The sequence below is a fragment of the Mastigoproctus giganteus genome, chromosome 11 (assembly GCF_048544385.1).
Source record: "Mastigoproctus giganteus isolate SK-2022 chromosome 11, ASM4854438v1, whole genome shotgun sequence".
NCBI classification, from domain to species: domain Eukaryota; kingdom Metazoa; phylum Arthropoda; class Arachnida; order Uropygi; family Thelyphonidae; genus Mastigoproctus; species Mastigoproctus giganteus.
Genome location: NC_143585.1, coordinates 146,762,668 through 146,785,871, shown reverse-complemented (window position 1 = coordinate 146,785,871; position 23,204 = coordinate 146,762,668). Strand labels below are relative to the sequence as shown.

The window sequence follows — 23,204 nt, the reverse complement described above, 5'->3', positions numbered from 1 at the left end:
TATAACACGTTAGAGAATTGTGTCAACCTCACATAACACGGTATTTTTGAGGTTTTGTGTGGGGGAAACTCTGCTATTATGGTGGATGCAATTTTTCAACATTTCTGTTCATTTTTGTGAATCCCCGCTTTTGGCTCGCTAATCTTTATGCAAAAAAAAAAAAATTTTGGGAAATCCCCATGTCAGGTTCTCTGCTATTCAACTTCTGCTTGTTGAACTAGCAGAAAAATCTAGATTTCAAAGTTTTATTACTATTGGATAACATGTGAGGCATCCAAAAGATTGAAGCCATCCAAACTAGTAGAACTAATGTTCCTATCACCTAGTACAACTTCTTTAATTACATCAAGGTATTATATTTATCTTTGAAACTCATTACATCAGAAAATTGTAATAGTAGTATGTAGTAGAGGCACATGATGCAAGAAAGTAAGCTAATGAGCTTATGTAGTATCAGCCAAAAAAAAACCACCACAATTTCATACATCCATTCCCTCTAAAAGTTTGTCCAGTTTCTACCTGAATTTATTTAAAATTCATTAAAATGGATTTTGTAAAAAATTATGCCGAATCGAATTGATGGAAAATTAAAGTTATGGAGAATGGACTGTATCGGAATCATAGCTTTATCGCTGAAAGAAGTAAAACTGTCAACGTTAAATGCGTGCTGGAAAAATGTATGGCCAGTGTGTCAGTTCATGCAGGAAATATGGTCGAACTGACAGAAAACTGAATACGTGCGAAAGTAGAACTTGCTAAGTTGGTAGGAGGAGAAGGTTTTGATGATATAACTACTGAAGCCCTCGTGGGTAGTACAGTTGGTAGAATCGCCATCATCCCCACATCGGATGGAAATAACCTACGATGACAAGAGAAATTTTTATGGGTCTTTTTCCCAATGTGGCTGAGTTAGTGAGTTTTTCTCCTGAAAACTCAGGTTTTTCATCCAGAATAATAGAAAATCAACCTCAAAACACACACAGAGCAACATAACCTTAGTCTTAGTCGGCAATGCTCCTAAAAAAAAGATATGATTACCGAAGACATTCAAGAATTACTGGTAGAAAAAGAAGCTGGCAAAGAGAATTTGGTGGAAATAGCATTAGAGGCAAATCAAATCAATTCAGAGGATGATAGCACAAATGAAAATTTGAAACTTCCAAATTTACACTAAAAGTATACGGAAAGGCATAAAGTTAGCCAAGCAATTAGAATCTTATTTTTTGAATTCAGATTCTTCGACTGAAAGGAGCCCTAAGTTCAAAAGGGAGGGTCAAAAATGCAGTTCCATGAGATGAAATTACAAAGATCTATCAAGCAAAAGCAAAAAAACACAGATTACTGATTTTTTAAAGAGAGTAGAAGATACACAAAATCTAGAATGGTGTATTTTTGTCAATTTTGTTAACGAAATGGTGTATTTTTGTTAGGTGTTGGAAAGTAACCCCCCCTTTTCGTACTGGATCTTAGTCCCGTATAATATGGTTTCGCACTACACAAGATTTTTTTGGAACCTAACTACAGTGTTGTATGAGGATTACCTGTACATACAAATATCAGAATAAATTAAAATACTACACAATTAAGCTGAATGGAATTTAAATATACAATCAATAAATATAAGACAAAAACCATTTGAATAAAAGTGATAAAACATGCACAAAACAAAGTAATAAAAGATAAATCAAGGTCCTTTCAAGGCAATGTGACTCTTTGTGAACTTAAAACATATGGCAACAAATCCTTAAAATGTACAGAAGCATAGCCTTGCTCATTCATTAACAACAGCTAAGTGTAGATCATGTGAAGCAAAAGGAAACAAAGAAAAAGGAAGGCAAGAGACAAAAAGAAATAAACCATCAGACTTTACGAAAATGGTGCAATGCATGCTGGCCCTGTTGTTAACTCACCATTTCTCATTATGTTACAAAATAACGGCCCATTATAGGATATATTCGAGTCCCAGCATTACAATTAATGGTGGGATCCACTACAGCTATACAGAGAGCCTCCTGATTATCACCATCTCTCAATCACGAGAGATGGCAATAATCAGGGACACGATCCAATAATTCAACATTGGGTCGCAGATTATAATTAATATGTTGCTCAGTTTGGTTTGGTTTCGTTTTTTATGGTGCACTGCTCACAGCAATAATAATCTGCAATGTCTGAGTTGGTAAAATCAGCCTGGCAACTAGCCTCCCGCATTCAGAAAGACAATTACATAATCAATGTTCCAATCACCAATACATGAAACCCCACAATCTGGGCAAGCAATATGATATACCATACAATATAATTAACCATATTTGCATGATTAAGAGACCCTCCCCACAGCTATATGGAGAGCCTCCAACCAGGAGAGATGGCGGGAATCACGGGCACAATCCAATATTTCAACACTGGATCACGGATTATAGTTAAAATGTTGCTCATACCAATAATGTTCCGCATTGGCTGAGTTGGCAATATACAGCATTTTACTTTATTTTAATTAATTTATTTATACAAAAAACTCAATTAACTGGTTCGTCGGTTCAAAATATTTATTTAATATGATTATCCCTGGAGCTAAAGACCTCTTCTCTATTATTCATTATACTTGATCACTTATTATTTTAATGTTTAATTACAAGATTAATCCAATTAATTTTGAAAAATAATTTCTATATAGAGGTCTAATATTTGTTTTTCAAAAAAAGGAGGTACTGAGTAGACTTTTTTGGCAGATTTTACTGATAAAATCTGCCAAAAAACAAAAAGGCAGATTACACAACCACTCCCTATCTTGCAGCTGCTGATAATCATCTCCCCTTTGTTAAACAATTTTTTTAATTTCATTCAGAAAATTTTCGAAATCTCTGTAGAAACTTACTCCGACTCAGCCACCCCACATCTGTGTGTAATATCAGATCTGGTTCATTTTCATTGAGTTGCATTTTGAAAAGTCTCCTTTGAAGAGATTGTCCTCTGATGGAATTCGCGATTTTGAAAGCTATGTGCATAACACTTTTAGTATTTAATCTTTTGCTGGCTAACACTTGTTGGTGGATGATACAGTGGTAACTCAAAATACCTGGGAATTTATCATCCTTTTGGCACAATGCGATGAAACCGTTAAGATGCCCCGTCATTGTTTTAGCTCCATCTCTTGTTATTGATACGAGCTTAAATAGTGGTAATTTAATTTTTTTCAATAAAATTTTTGAATGCGTTAAATATATCAAGACATCTAGTTCTTTCTTTTAACGAAATCCATACGAATAAAAAAGAGCAATTGAGCTGTATCACTAACATCTGTAGATTCATCCAGTTGTAAAGAAAAGGACACACCATTAACAATATGAGCACACAATTGTTTGCTCACATTTTTACTCATTTTTTAAAATGCATTGCGCCACAGTATTTCGAGTTAATTGCAGATCTTGAAGAGCACTTTTCATTTGAATTTTGTTCTTAAAATTTTCAAAAAGAGAATCTGTTATTTCTAAAAATGCGTCTTTGATAAACTGACCATCAGAAAATGGTTTGTATTTTTTGAAAGAAGAAGACTCACTTTAAATGATGCTACGATTACTGGTTTAGATTGTAAATTAGGTGTCACGAAGAAATTTTGTTGTGCGAATAATCTGGATTTAAGTTCTTTTAATTTATTTTTTCTAAGGTCACTATTAAGCAGAAAATCCGATTGGCATTTACCATGGAGTGCGTTGAAGTGCCTTTCTAAATTTCGTTTTTTTGGGTATAGCCACGGAAGCATTGCAAATCAAACATTTTTCTTTTATCATTATAAAAAAAATATTCCAGTTCCCACTCTTGATGAAAATTATACGTTTTACTCTTTTTCGTAGTATTCATTCTAAATCAAATCAAATTAATGTATAAGTACTGTCCAGTTATTAATATTAAGTATGCTAAATAAAACTTCCACACATACACTATGCTCTCCACAACGAATTTTCACTAGACAAGCCTAGCGGCTGCGCGGCGACAAGAGTAGTCGTGTGGTTCAAGGGATTGTGATAATCGTATACAGTGGGGCCTTAATAATAATAATAAAACATTTAGATTTTGACTGATTTATTATTATTATTATTATTAGCCATATGGTGCAAGGAAGCCTGAGGCTTCTGCTGCACCAGGCAAAAAAGAAACTTTTTGAATTACCCTTTTTTTTTTTTTTTTTGGTAGTTGTTGGCGCATAGGCTTCTGTGGCCATAATGCACTTCCCAAGGTTTTTTGCAGTACTTTGATCCAAGCCCGAGGCGGGAATCGAACCCGCGACCTTTGGGTTGCCAGGTTGAATTACCCTGAGAGAGAAAACAAGAGTCAGAAGTAGAACGGAATCACCAAGAAAGAGAAGAATGATGATATCCATCTCAGGATCCTGGGTGTGCCAAGCCCATACTCACTAGATGTGAACCCTTGGGGATCTTTTTTTATATATACAGTAAACCCGCACTATTCGCGGTATCTGTATTCGCGGTTGCTGATTTAATATAAAATGAAACCTAAAAAAAATGTAAATTTTAAAGCGCCGTGAACATTTTCCACCATAAAAAAACATAGGTGCGGCTAAAATCATCTTTTCCAGTCAAAACAGCGCTCAATGGGTGGGGGGAGAGGGGGGCTTGGATGTTTCTCGCTAATCCTTGTTCAGTATGTGTTATGCGCTTGTCATGGAAGGTTTCGTCGTTTGCTTTTAATTTATATGCTTATAAATTGAATAAATTTATCAATTTATAAATTGATGTGCTTACAAAAGTGATAAATCTACCATTTTGCAGTGTAAAACAGACTTTTTCGAGTGTGTTAACGGAAGAAAGTGACTTTATTGTGGACAAGTTCTTTCTAACCCGTACAAAAATATGGCTACGAATAACAGAGGAAATGTGAAAAGATCATAACAGGGGAAATGTGAAAAGATCAAAGAAGGTGATGACATTAGTGAATAAAATTGAGTTATTAGACAAAATTTCTAATGGTGAAAGTGTCTCCTCAGTGGCAAAACATTATAAAATCAATGAGTCAACGGTACGATCAATCAAAAAATCGGAAGAAAAAATCCGCCGTAGTGTCCATGAAAACTTGCTAATTGCTTCAAAAATTTGCTCTGTAACTCGTGATGTTAAATTTAAAAAAATGGAAAAGGCTTTGAATCTGTGGATAGAAGACCGAACTCAAAATAAAATTCCATTAAGTTCACTCATCATTCGTCAAAATGCAAAACTCCTTTATCAACACTTTAGCGAAACTGGTGATAGCACTGGCAGGATAAGTTTTTTTAGCTAGCAAAGGCGCTCATTTGAAAGATTTGTTTGAAATTTCTAATAAATATTACATTTAATATTAAATTGTTTCTTATTTTCATTTCAATGCCATATGCTTGCATTTCACTAGGTACATAGTCATATTATGAAGGTATATATAATACATACTTATACAAAATTTTAGACTAGTTTTTCTTATATATTTCATACTTTGGAATGGAACCCCTTTATTACTATGGGAGCCATAACTCAGTATTTGCGTTTTCGGTATTCATGGCATTTCTCAGGAACGTTTACTGTATTTAAAATTCATAGCGGGGGTTTACTGTATTTAAAATTCATCGTGATCAACCGAAATTAAAGCTGCGATCGACTGGTAGATTGCGATTGACTTGTTGGCCACCCCTGATATACAGGAATTTTGCTAGCAGGGATAAGGAGGTGATTATTCCATTGTATAAGGTAATGGTCAAATAGACCACTGCAGCAAGAACTTTCTGGCCAAGTCATCCTCTGGAAAACCATAATTCTGACAATATTGGATTATCTGACACAAATAAAGCAAAGTAAATCAGCTTTAGTAGTATCAGTCACGTGATACTACTTGATCTTGAATACTGCATACTGATCTGGAGGCCTCATTTTAGGAAAGATGAAGAGCTACTGAAGTGGGCTCAGAAAAATACAAGATTGGTGAGGGAAAAAACAAGGGGCGCTCTTACCAAGAAAGGCTTACATTCTGCAAACAGTAGCATCGGAGACTAGGCACCTGTGAGGTAACCTGATTAAGGTATTAACGGCTTTGAATGGATCACGCAAGCTCAAAGCTGATGGGATTCTTCCTCTTCCTCGGACTATCCACATGAGGGGGCATAAATTTAAACTGAAGAAAAATGGTTGCAGAATAGATGTGCAGGAGTTTGCCTTTAGCCAGTGGGTGGTTGATTGCTGAAATAAACTTCCATTAGATTGCGGAAGGGGCTCACATCTGGTGAGTATGGGCTTGGCATGCCCAGGGTCCTAAGCTGGATATCATCATTCTTCTCTTATTTGGTGATTCCCTTCTTCCATCTCTTGTGTTTTCTCTCTCTCTCTCTCTCTCTTGGGATAATTCGGATTTTTTTTTTTTTTTTTTGGCTGGTGCAGCATAAGCCTCAGGCTTCCTTGCAGCATATGGCTAATAATAATAATAAATTCAAGGAATGATTAGAGAAACTATTGGAGGGAATGGATAGGTGAAATGGGAAAGTTTTTTTTTTTTTTTTTTTGCTGTATAAGCTTGCTTTCTTGCATCATTTGCCACCATCAATACTACAGTGCTGCAGCTATGGCAAGGATTTTTAAGTGGGGTTCAAGGGCGACTTTCAGCCTGGGGCTTACAGCCTAGGGCTTTGTTTGTACATTGTTCCACTCAATATTTGTAGAAGAATAAGAGAAATTTACCTCAATATGATATGTAGAACACTTCCATATGAGTATTTGCTTACTAAATTCTAAAATAAGTCCTTCACATCTGTGTGCATTTGGAAGCATACACACTTTAGTCATCATATTAAAATATGTTATAGTAGTTAGATCAGCTAACTTCAAAGATAAAATATTTAATAGGATAGCAACAAAGATTTTATACCATGTACACCAACAAAATAAGGTTGCTCACATTTGCCTTGTCTTTAATGGTAGATAACTGGCATCTCTCTATTTCATCATTTGATATTTCTATCCTGCCTTCCAAATCCTAAAAAAAAAAAATAAATAACTGTTATTTTAATGTTATTTCAATGCTTATTTTGAAAGAAATCATTTCTTATAATGGAGAATAAAATTCATAAATATAATTTTAAGGAGGTAATTATTTACTTGACAAAAATATATTTAACAGTCTGAAAACTAACAGATGAAGTGTCCAAGGTGTGCAATATAAATGCCAACTACAGTTGCCTTGTACATTTTGAATTTTCTTAAATTTATATTGTGCATTTGAACACTAGCTAGTCATTTAACATATCTGGCATGCATTTAATCCAGTGAAACCAAAATCTTAAGCCTTCAAATGAATTTCAATAACCAAAACTTCAAAAGATTAAACTCAATGAGAATGAAACAACACTTCACAGCATAATGGTAAAATATTCAGTGCCTTCCTTAAGCGCTCTAAATTAAAAATGTTAGTGAAACTATAAATTACAAGGGCTATCCCAAATGTAATGCACACTGCACTGCATTCTTCAATCCGTATGCCTGTGCAAGTTACATTTATCAGGATAATAATTTGAAGTTTAACATCAATTTTACTGAAAAATTCAATAAAAAAACTGCTTCAGGCATTTCCTCTACTGAATTTTTGTGTAGAGGCTTTAATCCCTTCATGGATTATCCCGAGATATCTCGTTTTTAGTTTTAAACATTATTTGGAACTACACAAAATATCTTGAGATACAATAACACCTAAAACAAACAATAATACCTCCAAATTTAGGATTGAAATGTATTTTCTCGGGCATTTATGTGGATAATTTTGCATTAGCCAGATAAATCCCCGAGATTTCTCGGGATTTTCTTACGTTTCACAGCAGATGACTGGCTTACATTTTACTTATATTTACTTATTGTACAGCAATGTCAGAACAGTAGCACGCATTCCTATGTGTCGCCAGTAAGGAAAATAAAATTTGCTATCCTAAATGCTGAATTAGTGAATAGTACACATGCAAGTGGATAGATGATGCTTACCTCGCCTATCCACTTGCAGCAGCCATGTGTCAGAATGTAGTTAGTTCACGATTATTGCTTGTGGTGGGAGGTTACTGCTTGTGCATTCCACTTCAGTTTTTAAATTTATTTATATAAAGAGTAGTGAAGAGTGTTTTTCCATTCCTTTCTTTTAGCTCAAGTGCTAATTTATTAAAAAAAATCTGTACAATTTGCAAACTTTTTGGCATACACGAGATAACTCGGGATAGCCCAAATGGGTTAATTACTCACATTTTCTACTCAAAAATTTATAAAAAAAACACAAAAAAACTATACAATGAGTCATCACATGATGCATACTTTAATCTGTAAAATAAAAAAGTCAATACGTTATGCACATTTTCAGGAAAAAATGTTCAGGGAAGGGGTTAAAAAAAAAAACTGCGCGTGTACTCTGTACACAAGAAACACGTTTTATTTTATGTGAAAACATTTTCGACTATGTTTTCACATGCTGTTTAAAATCATACAGCAAAACAGAAGTTATGAAAGATGTAATGTTTTATGCTCATCCCCGCTATTTACTTTACCGAATCAACGTTAGTCACAGGGTTAGCTCATTAAGGAAATGATCATTAGTGTCATTACGGAAGTGATTATTTGCATCATTAGTGTCATTTAGGAAATGATCATTTGCATCATTTCCATCTCGTATTTTCGTTACCAATCGGTTTTACTTCAGTCTAAAATATTTAGTATGAACAAATAAAATATTTGTTCATACTAAATTTTATGCTCACACCCACTACTTACTCTACCAAATCAACGTTAGTGATTGAGTTAACATCATTAAGGAAGTGATGTTAATGATTATTTTGTAATAACTGAGAGCAAAGTGAAGGAAAAATTGCTGAAGTTAAACATAAGAAAAGCACCTGGGGTGGATGGAATCTATCCAGTTATATTAAAGGAGGCATCAAAGGAAGTAAGCAAACCCTTAGCCATAATTATGAGAGCATCCTTGGACTCAGGAGAAGTCCCCATGGGCTGGATATATGCACATGTATACCCAATTCACAAAGGGGATCTAAGAATGACAAGAGTAATTACAGACCAGTTAGTTTAACTTCTGTTCCGGGAAAAATAATGGCATCAACGGTTAAAGATGCACTGCAGGATCATCTAGACAAGACTGCAGTAATAATTCAGACAGAACACGGGTTTGTTAAGGGAAAGTCTTGTCTGACAAATTTGATTTGATACTATGATGTGGTTACAAAAAATAATTTTGATATTATATACTTAGATTTCAGGAAAGCTTTTGACACAGTTGCACATGGAAGACTACTGTACAAATTGGAGCAGTATGATATTAAGGGTAAGTTGCTGCAATGGAAAAAAAGGGTGATTGAGTGGGAGAAGACAGAGAGTAATCAACGGATGCTGTTCTTCATGGACTAATGTTATTAGTGGAGTCCCCCAGGATTCAGTGTTGGGCCGACTGTTGTTTTGTATATTTATCAATGATATTGATGAAGGTAATCAAGCTTAATGTTGAAGTTTGAAGATGATACAAAGGTCGGCAGGGTTGTTAATGACAGTAATGGCAGTATGTTATTGCAACAGGAGTAATCCAGAGAAAAGTACCAAACGTGTGGTACTACACTTAGGATGGTAGAAAATGAAAAAGATTTGGGAATAATTGTGCTGGGCAATGCAGACAGGCTGCCAGAGCAGGTCATGGGGTCAATGATATACAGGAATTTTGCTAGTAGGGAAAAGGAGGTGATTGTCCCTTTGTAATAGGAAATGGTCAGGACATGCCTTGAATACTGCGTACAGGTCTGGAGGCCTCATTTTAGGAAGGATGTAGAGTTGCTTGGGTGTGTACAGAGAAGGGCTACAAGATTGGTACCAAGAAAGGCTTAAGTACTGCAAATTGCAGTGGCTCGAGACTAGGCACTTGCAAGGAGATCTGATTGAGGTGTATAAGGCCTTGAATGGGTTGAGCATGCTGAATTCTGATGGATTTTTCCACTTGCTCAGATTATGTACCTGACAGGGCATAAATTCAAATTGAGGAAAGTCAGTTGCAGAATAGATGTGTGGAAATTTGCCTTTAGCCAGCGGGTGGTTAATTGTCGGAACAAACTTCCATCTGTTGTGGAAGTTGATATATTAAATAAATTCAAAGAGGAACTGGACAAAATTTTAGAGGGAATGGTTGTGTGAATTTTTTTTTTTTTTTTTTGGCTATTGCTGCATAAACTCATACGCTTGTTTTCTTGCATCACATGCCTCCATCATTACTACTACTACTACATCATTTACATCTCACATTTTTTTTTTTTTTTTATGTGAACCCCAAACACGAGAGGTATTAGAACCTATAGACTTAGTACCGTGCTTAGGTTGGAGGTTGAGAAGACGAAAGAAGATATTTGTTGACATTGGACTTGAACTTCTGTAGATTGTAATTTTCAGGAAATACGTATGAAGGAAGGTTGTTCCAGAAAACGGCAGTTGAATGAATAAATGAGGAAGATGAAAAGTTGGTTCTGTGGGTTTGAAGTTGGACAGTAAATGGATGTTGACTGGCAGCGGCACGGGTTTGGACTGTTTCGAAAGAGAGAGCGGGAATTATAGAAACCAGTTCGGAAGAACAGTGCCCATGGAAGTATCTGTAGAAGAGGCATGCAGCAGAAACAGTGCGTCTATGAGAAAGCGAGTGGAGAGACTCTGTTAGAGATGAATCATCAATTAACCTAACTGCCCTCTTCTGAATGGAATCAAGAAGCCTGAGAGAGGTTTCGGGGGCACCACCCCAGATGTGGGAACAATATTCCATAGCAGGGCAGATTTGCGATTTATACAGAGTGAGCAGCTGTTTGGAAGAAAAGTAACGCCGAGAGCGAAAGAGAAAACCAAGTTTTTTAGATGAAGAGGAAGCAATATTTGTAATGTGCTTGTGCCAAGAGAGATTAGAAGTCAGGGTAATCCCCAAAAGAGATATATCATTTTGCCTAGAAATCGGAGTGTCACAAAACATAAGCATAGGAGCAGAAGAATCCTTTTTGCGAGATATAAGACAAGACTGAGTTTTAGAAGGGTTGAAATCAACTAAGTTGTCTTTGCCCCACTGGAGTATTACCTGAAGATCGGCATTTAAGGAATTGGTAGCAGATTTTCGAGAAGTTGAAGCTGATTGAGCAGGACAAGGTTTCTCAAAATGGAAAGTTGAATGCAATGTGCTATCATCAGCAAAACTATGGATAGGATTTCCAGTCAATGGAAGAAGGTCATTGATATACAAAAGGCATAGAGTGGGGGAAAGAACTGAACCTTGGGGGAAACCGGCATTAGTGGAGAAGTTAGAAGACAGAGAGCCATCTACCATCACCCTCAGTGAGCGATCAGAGAGAAAACTGGATAACCAATTACTAAAAAGAGTTGGCAAACCATAAGATGGAAGCTTGTTTAGAAGACCTTTATGCCAAACACGATCAAAAGCCTTTGAGATGTCAAGAGCAACTACTTGTGTTTCACCGAACCTTTCCATTCAATTAGTCCATAAATGGGTAACATAAGCCAGAATATCACCAGTGGATCGACACTGACGGAATCCATACTGGCAATCGTTGATCAGACGGAAGGTTTCTAGGTAGTTTAAGAGTTGGCAGTTAATTGATTTCTCCATTACTTTAGAAAGAGTAGAAGTAATTGCAATGGGATGATGATTGGATGGGAGGGATTTGTCACCCTTTTTAGGAACTGGCTGGATATGAGCAAATTTCCAAGCAGAAGGAAAAACACCTTTGGAATAAGAAAGTGAAAAAAGGCGGCAAAGAATAGGAGTAACTTCAGGAGCACAGGTTTTGAGAACAAGTGGAGAAATACCATCAGGACCTGGAGCTTTCTTAGCATCAAGATTCATCAAAATCCTTCTGATATCCTTTTGACGGAAGATCACAGGAGACATTGAATGGAGCGTGTTGGGAATGGTGGGAGGTGTTTTACCAAGATCATTAATACATGAGCTGGAAGAAAAATGGGATGCTAGCAGGTCAGCTTTATCCTTGGCTGAAGTGACAACAGAACCATCTGGTTTGGACAGAGGTGGGAGCAGAGATGGGCAAAAGTTGCGGCCAACAGCTTTGGCAAGAGACCAGAATGCTCGGCTACCATTAGGGCAAGAAGCAAGTTTTCTACTCTTAGCCTGTTCAAACTCTAGTTTGGACTGATTAATAACTGCTTTACAATTGTTGCGAGTTTTGGTGTAGGCAGAAAATGAAACTGAAGAATTAGAAACAAGCCAATTACGATATGCAACATTCTTCTCTTGAACAGCTTTAGCACATTTATTGGAAAACCAAGGTTTAGATAAGGGACGAGATTTTAAAGTGGAGTGTGGGATAAAGGATTCCATTCCTGCAAGAATAATTTCACTGACACGATCTGAGCAAACGTTGACATCAGAAGTTTTGAAACAGTAATCCAACCAAGGAAAAGAAGTCTCGCAGGTCATCCCATTTTGCATTCTTGTAATGCCAAACAACACGAGGTTGGGAATAGCCATGAGATAAAGGTTCCATTGGAGAAGAGACAATCACCAAGTTGTGATCTGAAGTGCCTAAAGGACCTCTCACTTCGACCGTGTACTTAGAAGGGTTGTTTGTGAGAAAAAGATCAAGTGTATTGGCTGTATGATTAGGATTGTCTGGTATTCTTGTAGGTAAATGAACAATCTGTGCTAGGTCATTAGTAATCGCAAAAGCCTCAGCAACTCGACCTGCTGGGTCGGTGTGACTAGAAAACAGAAGCCAGCTGGAGTTGTGAACATTAAAATAACCAAGGAAAATTACCTCACTGTTAGGAAAGTTGGACTGGAGAAAGTCAAGTTGCAAAGAGAGGAAGTCAAAGAGCTCCAAGTGATTAGTGGAGTTGAGAGAACGGTAGAGACAACAGATGAATTTGTCACAATGAGGTAGAGAGATTTTAAGCCAGAGAAGATCAAAGAGAGGAGATTCCAAATTGCCAAGTCTCTGACAGGGAATATCAGAACAGACAAATGCACAAGTACCACCTTTGAGGCGAACGGAATCATACAGCGAATAATTTGGGCATCTGAGATGAGCAGTAGTTGAATCAACCGATAACTGAGATTCTGTCAGAAAAAGTACATGGGGTTTGGCAGACTACAAGTGGAAATGGACATCGTTGAGATTAGAATTGAGACATCGTATATTTGTGAAATGAATTAGGAAGTCCTTGGGAGGTTTAGATCTTTTCGTAGATAAGCTTGCTCTATTAGTTTGACAATTCATGGTGTATTCAATAGTAAGAAAAAGTGGGTGGGATATGCTATGAAGTAATGAAATTTTTGGATATTGCGTACACGTGGTAAGAATATACCCAGATCCTTGACATAACGTGGCCTCGACAATGCTCCCCACATACACACTACTCGGACTCCCTCCAGTCTCTATCTGGCAGAGTAGAGATAGCAAGATTATACACTAGCTGAACCGGAAGCCTCCTAGAGAGTTACCAATAGGTTCGGTCCGTTGTACTAACTAGTGGCCGGCCTGCAAACACCGTTTTAGAGCTGTACCCTCGAAATGTAAGGAATATTGGATCTCGCCACGACATTCATCATAACCTCAAAAGTCATCAATCATACTGCATGATGGAAGAGATAGGGAAGTGTTGACCGGAACTTAGCTCTAGAGACTAAACATGGGTTCCACCACTTCAAGCCTCCAATAAGCAAAGTGGTGGTATTTCACCGGTTGATGAGAGTCATCTACCACCTAATACTGCCTGGTAACATAGAGGGGCGGAGTTCCTCCATGTATTGTGGGCACCACACCTCGACCCCCTGCTTACGTTGGTTCACACCTGGGTGGTCACCCACCATGTACTTGTGCATGGAGGTTATACACAGGATTACTAACAGTCCCACCATCGTGAAGGTGCAAGCAGAGGATTTGGCTGTCAGAGACTGTCCGGACTTCGCCGAAATTGGGTCCACTTGACTTGAGTGTCACCCGAATATCAGTTCCATCAGCGTTTTAAGACTCGCAGCTAGCAAGTGCAGCTTGTCTGGCATATCTGAGAGAATGTCTGTGACAACCTCAAGGGCCCAGTCAGTTTTTACTTCAGTCCAAAAAATTTAGTAGGTGCTGCCAAAGATGTTTTCACATCAAAAATGGATGATGATGATATTACTTTGGGTCAAAGATCTTTTATCAATTTTGATAAATTATCTTTGAACTGAAACTTCACATAGTCAAACACTGACACAAATTTATGAATCGTTGTGGAAAGTATGTGATAATTCAACAGTAGATTATAGCAAGATTTCCTAATGGTCTCGAGGTTTAAGGTCAGTCCAGTGTTGAAGACAAATAATACTCAGGTAGACTGAAAAAAACCTACAGATGACACATTAGCAAATCATTATTACCACCATTTTGTAGGAAAACAGACATATGACTTGTGGAGAAATAAACAAAAAAATCTGGAATATCAAAATCATCTGTTCACTGAATTTTAACTGAGGTGTTATGAAAATGAAAGGTCACCAACCATTCAACTGACAAATGTGGGACCCATTCCACATTTTTTGTCAGATGAACAACAAGCAAATTGTAAAGAAATAGTTACTCACACATTACTGACAAGAATGCGAAGAGTTTTTAAAATGCATTGGTGTCTCTTCAGTGTTGCACTGATGATACATGGACATACAATTTTACCTAACTAATCCCAATTAACTCAGTGCAAGCATCCATCTTTGCCATGCCCTTCAGCCGCTGGCAACAGTCGAAGGTGAAACAAATGGCCATTATGGCCTACAATTTTAAGGGGGTTATTGACACTGATCATAAGCCGCTTGGAAGATCAGTAAATAGAGACTATTGCGCAATTTTTTTTGTCAGAAATTATATCCAAAAATTTGTCAGAAATGGCCATAGACATTGGAAGCTGGGTTGCCTGTACTCGATGACAAAGCATGGTCTCATATCGCACAATCTGTATAGCTTGTTTTTCACCAGTTAGAGAAAGGAAGCACTACCTCACACTTACCCCTATAGTAATGATTTGAATCCTTGTGATTACGATCTATTTCTCCCAATTCATGGATAGAGATTTCTGTCTTTAGGAGCCCTGAGTGCAGCCATGATCCAAAGCAACAGACAGCTTAAACTCAGCAGATAAACTGACAGTCAAATATTACATGAACATTGGGGAACTGTCATAATGCATGAAGGACACCATACTGAAGGCTTTTAATTTAAATTATCTTACAAAAAAACAATTTACATTAAAATCATTTAAAATTAACAATTAAATTTTATTTTAAATGAAAATGTTACTTTACATTGCTTTTGGGATAACCCTACTATGTACTCCTATTTATTTGGCACTTCATCAGTAGCACTTTAAAAATTATTTAGTATTAACATTTTAACATTTAAGATATATAATACATAAATTTTTTGTAAGAAATATGGGATTATTCACATCACTCGTGGAACTGTTGAATTACATCCCAATGTCAAGAACGGATGATAATGAATGTGAAGGACTCGGAGAATTGGTAGAAGAGGAGTATTGCCCAAACCAGGTACTTATTGGAGAAGGCGGTTAAGTTGGAAATGCTTAAGGTAGTGGGAGATATCATGTGAAGGCCAATGGTTGCACTGGAAGGATGTTAGAGTGGAGCCTACATTTTTTCAGCAATTCTAGTGGAGTTGCAGACTTCAGGTGAAGAGAGCTGTTGCTGAAACTAGAATTGTTGGAATTGTTGTTGTGGGGAAGGAAAAGTAGAAGCAACTGGAGTTGTAAGAGGAACAGAAGGGAAGGAGTGGCTCCAGAGGATCAGAGGTCCTTCCCCTGTTTAATAAACTCAAAAATACATTTTTCATAAAAATCTAAAATTCAAAGCTTTCTTTGACAGCTTGGAATTTTAGACACAGCATTTTAGAAAAAATAAATAAATATCACATAGATTTCTGAAAAAACTTTATTTCCTTTTGTTTTTTTTTAATGCGGAAAATAAATGAATAAAAGTTTAAAGCATTACTTTTCACATTTCACTGAAATCAGCTTAAAAACTTTTCATTTGTTTCATCCTGAAATGTATTTTAATGAGCTGAATCCAAATTTGAAGTCAGATATTTCCTGGCACACAGATTTAGAAGGGAATGTAAGTTATATTTATCATAATTTAATTAAATCTTAATAAGTATTATAATAAATAGCATACATATTTAGTATTTTATTTCTAAATTTTTTATTGTGGTTTTTCTTTCAAAATGAATAGGAACCTCTCTGATTAATGTCTAGCAGTAGTCTGACAATATGTTTGGCTTCCATCTTCCTCAGTAATGTTCCTCCATGGTAGCACTATCATGATGTAAATTCAGAGTGGAGTCCACTCTGAGTAACTTCTTCACTAACATGTCCAAAGTCAAAACATGGTCATGATGGGGAAAGGTCTAAATGGGAATAAAATATTTTTAGAGATACATGGCAACCAAGATTTTGTCAGGTTTGTAATAAATTATTAAGATTTTATAGCTGCCTGCTCTGTTATTGCCCTCAAAAAATGTTCACAAACTTTCTTGGAGGATTTCCATGTTTCAAATTAAAAAGGACAATGTTCCTTCATAATGTCTACATCTATGGAATGCTAAATACACCTTCCTTGATTTTATCTTTACTTAAGCATGGAAACTATAGTTTTAAATATTGAAGGTCATTTCCATTCCTGTTCACAGCTTTTAAAAAATTCTTAAATAGACTTAATTTTATGTTAAGTGGTAGTAAAAATACTTGTTTGATCATATGGTCAACTCACAGATGAGTTTTTTCTTTCCAAGTATATAAGATTTGAGAGGGTCAAATCTTAGCCACAAACAGTTTTGGCTCGACTGTCCCACTTACACAAAAAAAAAAAAAAAAAAAAAAATTTGTATGATAAAATTATAGACTGAAATGGAATTCACCATATTGGTGAATACTGTGGTCTAACAATGGCCTTATATAATGTAATTACAACATGCTTATCTTTACTAGAAAATGTCTGATATATCATCAATAGGACACCATGGGCCTTCTTTGCAACCTGTCTACAATTCTTGGAAAACTTTGTCTAACCATATCGTAACTCCCAAGTCCCTTTCTTCCACTAATGATTCAATTCAATTCCACCAAGTGTAAAATGTATTTTGGGGTTGCTATTCCCAAAGTGTAAGACCTTGCATTTTGCTGATTTAAAGCATAGCTGACACTTTTCTAACTATTCCTGAAGTCTACCTAGGTCACTCAGAAGAAGCTCTGCAGAGTGACCTAGTGATCATTACCTAATCTACTGATCTTAACATCCTCTGCAAAGTTAGACATCATGTCCTCTATCCATTCATCGATGTCATTTAATAAAATCAAATGACAACACTGGTCCCAATAGTGATCCTTGGGAAACCCCACTTCTTATATTAACCTAATCTAAAGAATAACCATTTATCACAACCCCCTCCTACCCTGAAGCCATCCTGCTATCTGTTTAAGGATTTTCCCTTTGATTCCAACCTGTTCCAGCTAACTAAAATAACTGCTCATGTGGGACTGGGTCAAACGCATTGCTGAAATCCGAATAAACAATGTTGAACTTATTCCCTATATCCAGCTCATGAGTAACCCTGTCAAAATAGCTAACCAGATTTGTTAAACATGATTTTCCCTTTGCAAAACCATGCTGTGTATCCTTCAGAATTCCATTTCTCTCTGAATGATCCTGAATTCCACCCTTGATCATTGCCTCCATGATTTTTCCCTACTATTGAAGTTAGACTAACTGGTCCATAATTTCCCACTACACTCTTAGAATCACCTTTATGTATTGGCATTACATTCACACTTTTCAAATCCAACGGAATCTCTACTGATTCCAGTGATGCTCTGACAATTAGCCTTAATGGTTCAATGAACGCACCTGCCACCTCTCTTAAAATTATAGGATATATGCCATCAACCCCATGAGCCTTACTTGCCCATAGGCTCAAAAGTTTTTGAAGCTTACATGAAACTTCACTCCCATAATTTCCCATTGACATAAAGCATTTTTCTTCTGTAAATATCGATGCAAAGTAACTGTTGAGTTCAATATCTGCTGTGCTAACTAATACTATCCCACATCCATTACATAAGGGTCCGATCTGATTTGTCCTTCTCTTCGTTGCATTTATATGCGAAGAATTCCTTATCCACACAAATCTTTTCTCTAAGGTAGAGTTATTTTCATTGTTGAGTAGCACAACTTTTAGACTTGTTTTGAAGAGTTTGTTTTTGTTATTTATTTACTTACCAATATGACATTTTAAAAGATACAATTATACAGATATAGTTGCATCTTTTATTGCAGAAAATTCCATTCCTTCACCCTAGTTCCCAAAAGCTCCACTTGTGCCATAAATAAATTTAAGTCATAAACAAGTTATTTATTCATTATGAATTACAAGATGAGGCATGTTTGGGGTTGGGCATTCATATTCTGATTCAGAGCTTATATAGACTGTTTCCATTTGGGTCATCTTGTTTTCCACTTCAAATTAACAGGTTTCTGGTGCAACAGATAGTTTTTCACTCTAAGTTTTCTAATGGCTAATGGGAAATTCGCATACTCAATTTTTTTTCTGTGTTTTTCATTCTATCTTTCAATTAGAATTATGCAAAAATAGCAGTCATTAAAATGATTGGTTAACTCCCTCCATGGGAACAGCAAATGGCAGTGATGCTTTACATTTATTTCTGAACCAGCCTCTGAGAAGTAAAGGACAATTAGTATAGCATAAATGAGAAATCCACTTGTCCTGATTAACTAATTTGCAGCCAAAATAAAGTATTACATATGTTTTCTTTAATAGGGTCATTATACACTGTTTAGTCTATAATGATCCTATAATCTGATGAATTAATGCACTCACATGACATTTTAAAATCACATTCATCAGAAACATTAAAAACTATGAAAAGGGCAAGAGTTAACATAACAATGTTAACTCTCACAATTATAACTCCAACTGGCTGATCCTGTCTGGGAGGTTTTATTCATATAACTGTCAGACACGAATGGGGCGAGGGTAGTGTGGTCTAGAAACAGACCTCTGCAGATATCTAGAACCCTCAAAAAGGCCTCTGAGGTTGGGAGAATAGTTCATATCACAAATTTAAATAAATACACCAACCGTTTTGATTAAAATAGTTTAATACTGTAAAAATATAAAATGTAAATATAATAAAATGTACCAAGCGATACAGTGGATACTGTAAAATAATATTTACAAAACTGATTTACTATAAAATAAAATAAAATTTGTTACAAAAATGTTAAAATACAATAAAACAATGATTGTAGCTTTCGGGGGCACCCGCCTCCTTTCTCAAGAACAATGCTACTTGAGCAACACATCCTTTAGAATCAGGTTCACGGCACCCGTGGCTGACCAGGCACATGTGCAGTATTACTTTCACGTGCGTCAGAACCGGAAGTGGCTCGAGAATGTGGAAACATGAAGCGCTCATCTCTTGCAAGGACTACAGCTTCCAAGATGGGGGTGGAGCCGAACACCCCTATCCCTATTCGTGCTACTGTTTTCAGATGAGCCAATCCACAAACTCTCCAACCACTTACAGTCCTAGAACCTGTGCCCGGTCAAGGATGACAACATTCTCGGGTGAGACTTGGTGCTGTTTTTCCCAATAATGCTTAGCAATCGCGGACTTATTGAACTCTGCGGTGTGTATGGCTCTCATGTGTTCCCCCAGACGGTCTTTTAATCGCCATCCTGTCTTTCCCCACATAACACTTCCCACAATCCGGGCATCTGATCTCATATATAACCCAACTACTAGAGACCCTAGCAATGGGGTCTTTGACCTGTGACACTACCGTGTGCAACCTCGGGCCCGGAAGTTGCACACAGCGTGCCTGAAAGTCACAAAGCATCCTTGCAATACAATCTGATAAACCCAAACAGTAGGGAATATAAACTGTGGTGACTGGAATGGACGGTGTTGTTTCTTGTTTCATGATTAGATTGCACATCTCTACTATATTTATCAATGACCCTCTGGGGGTAACCGCATTTTATAAGGTCCGTCCTGACTTGCTCAGTTTCTCTCTCTCTCTCTCTCTCTCTCTCTCTCCCTCCCTCCCTCCCCCTCCCCTCAGAGGTACTACAATGTGTCCTAACCCTACCCAAAAGTGCCCTAGATTTTCTATTTTTTTTTTTTTTTTTTTTTTTTATGCTATGCAGTCTGTGCTGACCTGTAATTGGTGTACTGGCTCCTACACATTGTAGTTCTAAGCCTGGAGCTTTCTGTGTACACCATTACATCCAGGAATGGGGGGGTACCATTCACTTCTACCTTTAATACAATAAAATACGAAAATTAAAAGCGATAAAACAATGATTGTAGCTTTCGGGGGCATCCGCCTCCTTTCTCAACAACAATGCTACTTGGGCAACACATCCTTTAGTATCAGGTTCACGGCACGCATGGCTGACCAGGCGCATGTTCAGTATTACTTTCACGTGCACCAGAACTGGAAGTGGCTCGAGAATGTGGAAACGCTCATCTCTTGCAAGGACTACAGCTTCCAAGATGGGGTGGAGCCAAACACCCCCTATCCCTATTCATGCTACTGTTTTCGGACGAGCCAATCCACAAACTCTCCAGGTAGAAGTGAATGGTAGCCTCCCATTCCTGAATGTAATGGTGTACAGAGAAGGCTCCAGGCTTAGAACTACAATCTTTAGGAAACCAATGTGTAGGAGCCAGTACACCCATTACAGTTCAGCACAAACTGCGCAGCAAAAAAAAAAATATCGTTGCCAAAGCACTTTTGGGTAGGGTTAGGACACATTGTAGTACCTCTGAGAGAGAGAGAGAGAGAGAGAGAGAGAGAGAGAGAGAGAGAGAGAGACTGAGCAGGTCAGGACGGACCTTATAAAATGCAGTTACCCCCAGAGGGTCATTGATAAATATAGTACAGACATGCAATCTAATCATGAAACAACACTGTCTGTTCCAGTCACGGAACGGATATTCCCTACTATCCGGGCTTATCAGATCGTATTGCAAGGATGCTTTGTGACTTTCAGGCACGCTGTGTGCAACTTCCAGGTTGCACACGTCAAAGACCCCATTACTAGGGACTCTAGTAGTGGGGTTATTTATGAGATCAGATGCCCGGATTGTGGGGAGTGTTATGTGAGGGAGACAGGACGGTGATTAAAAGACCGTCTAGGGGAACACATGAGAGTCATACAGACCGCAGAGTTCAATAAGTCTGCGATTGCTGCGATGACCGGGCGCACAGGTAAGTGGTTGGAGAGTTTGTGGATTGGCTCGTCCGAAAACAGTATCAAGAATAGGGATAGGGGGTGTTCGGCTCCACCCCATCTTGGAAGCTGTAGTCCTTGCAAGAGATGAGCGCTTCACGTTTCCACATTCTTGAGCCACTTCCGGTTCTGGCACAAGTGAAAGTAATACTGAACATGAGCCTGGTCAGCCTCAGGTGCCGTGATCCTGATACTAAAGGATGTGTTGCCCAAGTAGCATTGTTGTTGAGAAAGGAGGCGGATGCCCCCGAAAGCTACAATCATTGTTTTATCGCTTTTAATTTTCGTAACAAATTTTATTTTATTTTATAGTAAATCAGTTTTGTAAATATTATTTTACAGTATCCACTGTATCGCTTGGTACATTTTATTATATTTACATTTTATATTTTTACAGTATTAAACTATTTTAATCAAAATGGTTGGTGTATTTATTTAAATTTGTGAGATATCTAGAAAATTCCTGATTCCAAAACTTATCAATTAGCATGAACAGACAGACCAAAATCTATGTGAGAACTAAAATATGAAATATCTTGGAACTGAGTGTGGTAAAGCAAAGGGGCTGTATATTTGAAATTAACATTAAAAAAATATACAAATCAACCATATTTCTGATGAAAAAAATTTTTCACCATTGCTGCTCAGTGTAATCAGTAAGCAAATCAATATTGAAAAATTACAGAGTAGAATTTCCCTTTCATACTTTTTCTTTTTTACTTTATAATTAGTATTTCATTAAAAAATTTTATTTCTTAAATTCAATTTAATTTTTCCTAGTAGTAAATATGATTTTGACTAGAAAAACCCTAAATGTAGCATAATTCAGAAAAATGTGTCGCTTAGGAAGGGGAATTGCTTTTGGTGATTCACAAGTGAATCACTGTTATTGAGTGTATTCACTGTGACATGGTGCAGATCTTTCTCAATCTAATTGTGATGCATTTCTGTGTAACTGTACCTCATGTAAGCTGAATGATGATCTTAAATCAAAAATGTGTGGGTAACTTGGGAGGAGGGATGTGCACGTGCCCAGGAGAGTAAGAAATCCTGGGCTCAACAGTGATGTTTCATCACTGTTGAGCCCAGATGTTTCCCAGATCAGGTCCCAGATGTTTGGTTCCAAATGAGGTAATTTTAGTGGTGGGGGAATCAATTGTCAGGAAGAATGGAAATATTTGTCTGTAAACAAGACAGGAAATAGAATGAAACTGTCACCCTGGTGCAAAAACTGATTATGATGTTTTCTATTTATCAGTTATTAATGGTTCAGAAGGTAGTATGGATATTCCCATATACAGATATGAAAATGTCAGAAACTAATGACTACTATTGATGGTAGAAAGACAGAAAACATGAACTTGAATGCATAGTGAAGCAAGGATGTATTCTCTCCCTCTTCTGTTTACTATTTACTTGGACACCATTTTCAAGGGAGCTTTATATGGAAGAAATGAGGGAATATCTGCCAATGGTAGAGTGATTAACAACCTTCACTATGCAGATGACACTGTATTTTGTACAATTAACATGCAAGACTTACATTGAGGAAACATTGCTTCAATGGTTCACCACACAAAGAAGTGCTGGATTTTCAATAGACGGTCCAATCTTGAGTCCTCAATCTTGTGAATGAAGAAAGTGAGAGAATGGACCTCAGGATTTAGCGGCTAAATGGCCAAAAGAACAGTGATACACAACACTACATTTACAAAATCCATACACTTCAAAATTTCTGGCCTTCCCAGTGAACTGGTACACCTACAATGAAAGCAATGCAGAGATGGGGGGGAAACCCTGGTACCGTTAGACACGAACACACTAT

At 37.1% G+C, this 23,204-nt stretch overlaps 1 protein-coding gene across 3 annotated transcripts in view; it reads right to left on the bottom strand.

The window, feature by feature from the left end:
* LOC150078504 (oxysterol-binding protein-related protein 9) overlaps nt 1-23,204 on the bottom strand; it is a 607,385-nt gene that overhangs the window by 449,378 nt on the left and 134,803 nt on the right. For all 3 annotated transcript variants that reach the window (XM_090385178.1, XM_090385176.1, XM_090385177.1), the window contains one exon: nt 6,934-7,011. In XM_090385178.1, coding sequence (XP_090241304.1) covers nt 6,934-7,011 — 78 coding nt within the window. The remainder of the gene's footprint in view (nt 1-6,933; nt 7,012-23,204) is intronic.